Source organism: Condylura cristata, unplaced genomic scaffold (genome assembly GCF_000260355.1).
Source record: "Condylura cristata isolate star-nosed mole 26May11 unplaced genomic scaffold, ConCri1.0 scaffold00024, whole genome shotgun sequence".
NCBI classification, from domain to species: Eukaryota; Metazoa; Chordata; class Mammalia; order Eulipotyphla; family Talpidae; genus Condylura; species Condylura cristata.
The window spans coordinates 31,920,723-31,922,137 of record NW_004567125.1 but is presented as its reverse complement, the minus strand read 5'-3'; the positions used below and the strand labels follow the sequence as shown (position 1 = coordinate 31,922,137).

The following is a 1,415-nucleotide window of genomic DNA, read 5'->3' as shown; positions in this document are numbered from 1 at the left end:
ATTTAATTTACTTTTTTTGGTCAATTTGCTTGTGGGAATGTTTTCCAGCTTTTTACTGGACTGAGTGTAATGAATGTTGTGTTCAGTGATGGAAATAATATAGGAAATGTATGGAGGAACTTTGTTTCTAGAGAGAATCAGAAGAATTGATGAATGCGAACTAACCATTAGGGATGAAATCCAGGTGTGTGGCAGGGACTTGTCTTGTCAGGAACAGGGACAGCTGCTCTACTTCCTTTCTCATTGACCCAGGATGGCCATGGAGGAGGAAAACCTCACCCTGGTGTCTGAATTCCTCTTACTCGGTGTCTCAGAGGATCCCAAGCAGCAACAGCTGTTGTTCATACTCTTCCTGAGCATGTACCTGGTCACAGGCCTGGGCAACCTGCTCATCATCCTGGCCATCACCACCGATGTTCGGCTTCATAACCCCATGTACTTCTTCCTGGCCAACTTAGCCGTTGTGGACATTTGCTTTACCTCCACCACCATCCCCAAGATGCTGGTCAACCACATCACAGGTCACAAAGGAATCTCTTATGCTGGGTGCCTGACACAGACTTTCTTTTTTGTGTGGTTCGGCAGCATTGACTGCTTCCTTCTGGGTGCCATGGCCTATGACCGCTATGCTGCCATCTGTCACCCCCTGCACTATTCCTCGTCTGTGACACCACTGGTCTGTATCCTCCTGGTGGCAGCATCCTGGACTGCATCCTTGGGGAATGCCCTCACCCACACATTGTCGCTGACCCGCCTCTCCTTCTGCACCCACAATTAGGTTCCTAACTTCTTCTGTGACCTCAGCACTATGCTGAAGCTGGCCTGCTCTGACACCTTTTTCAATTATGCAATGGTGAACACTGTGGGGACCCTGCCCATATTTTTCCCCTTTGTGGGAATCCTGGTCTCCTACATGCGCATCTTCGCTGCTGTGATGAGAATCCCGTCCACAAAAGGCAAGTGGAAGGCTTTCTCCACCTGTGGCTCTCATCTCTCTGTGGTGTCCCTGTTCTATGGGACTATCATTGGGGTTTATTTCAGCCCCACATCCTCCCACAGGGCTCAGAAGGACACAGCCGCTGCAGTGATGTACACTGTGGTCACCCCCATGCTGAACCCCTTCATCTACAGTTTTCGCAACAATGACATGAAGGGTGCCTTGGGAGCCCTCGTCAGTAGGAAGCCAGCTTTTACTCCGTGACTACAATGTGGGATGTCTGTGTCCAAGCACAGAGCATCCTAATCTTAGTTATTATTTTCTTCAGATTGTATTCAGTTCACTATGTATTTTTTTTTAAGATTTATTTATTTATGCATAGAGCTGGGATACAGGCCAGAGGTGCCGGGGTGGTGAGAGGTTTCACCCGAGACAGAGTGGGGAGCAGGACAGGCAGATCAATGAAGTACACTGCTGA

General features: G+C 48.8%; 1 protein-coding gene across 1 annotated transcript; it reads left to right on the top strand.

Moving 5' to 3' along the window:
- The first annotated feature begins 259 nt into the window (after window positions 1-259).
- On the top strand, window positions 260-1,201 carry LOC101622904 (olfactory receptor 1361-like). The gene is given in 1 exon segment (XM_012728932.1): window positions 260-1,201. A coding segment is annotated over 1 exon segment (942 nt).
- Window positions 1,202-1,415: the final 214 nt, after the last annotated feature.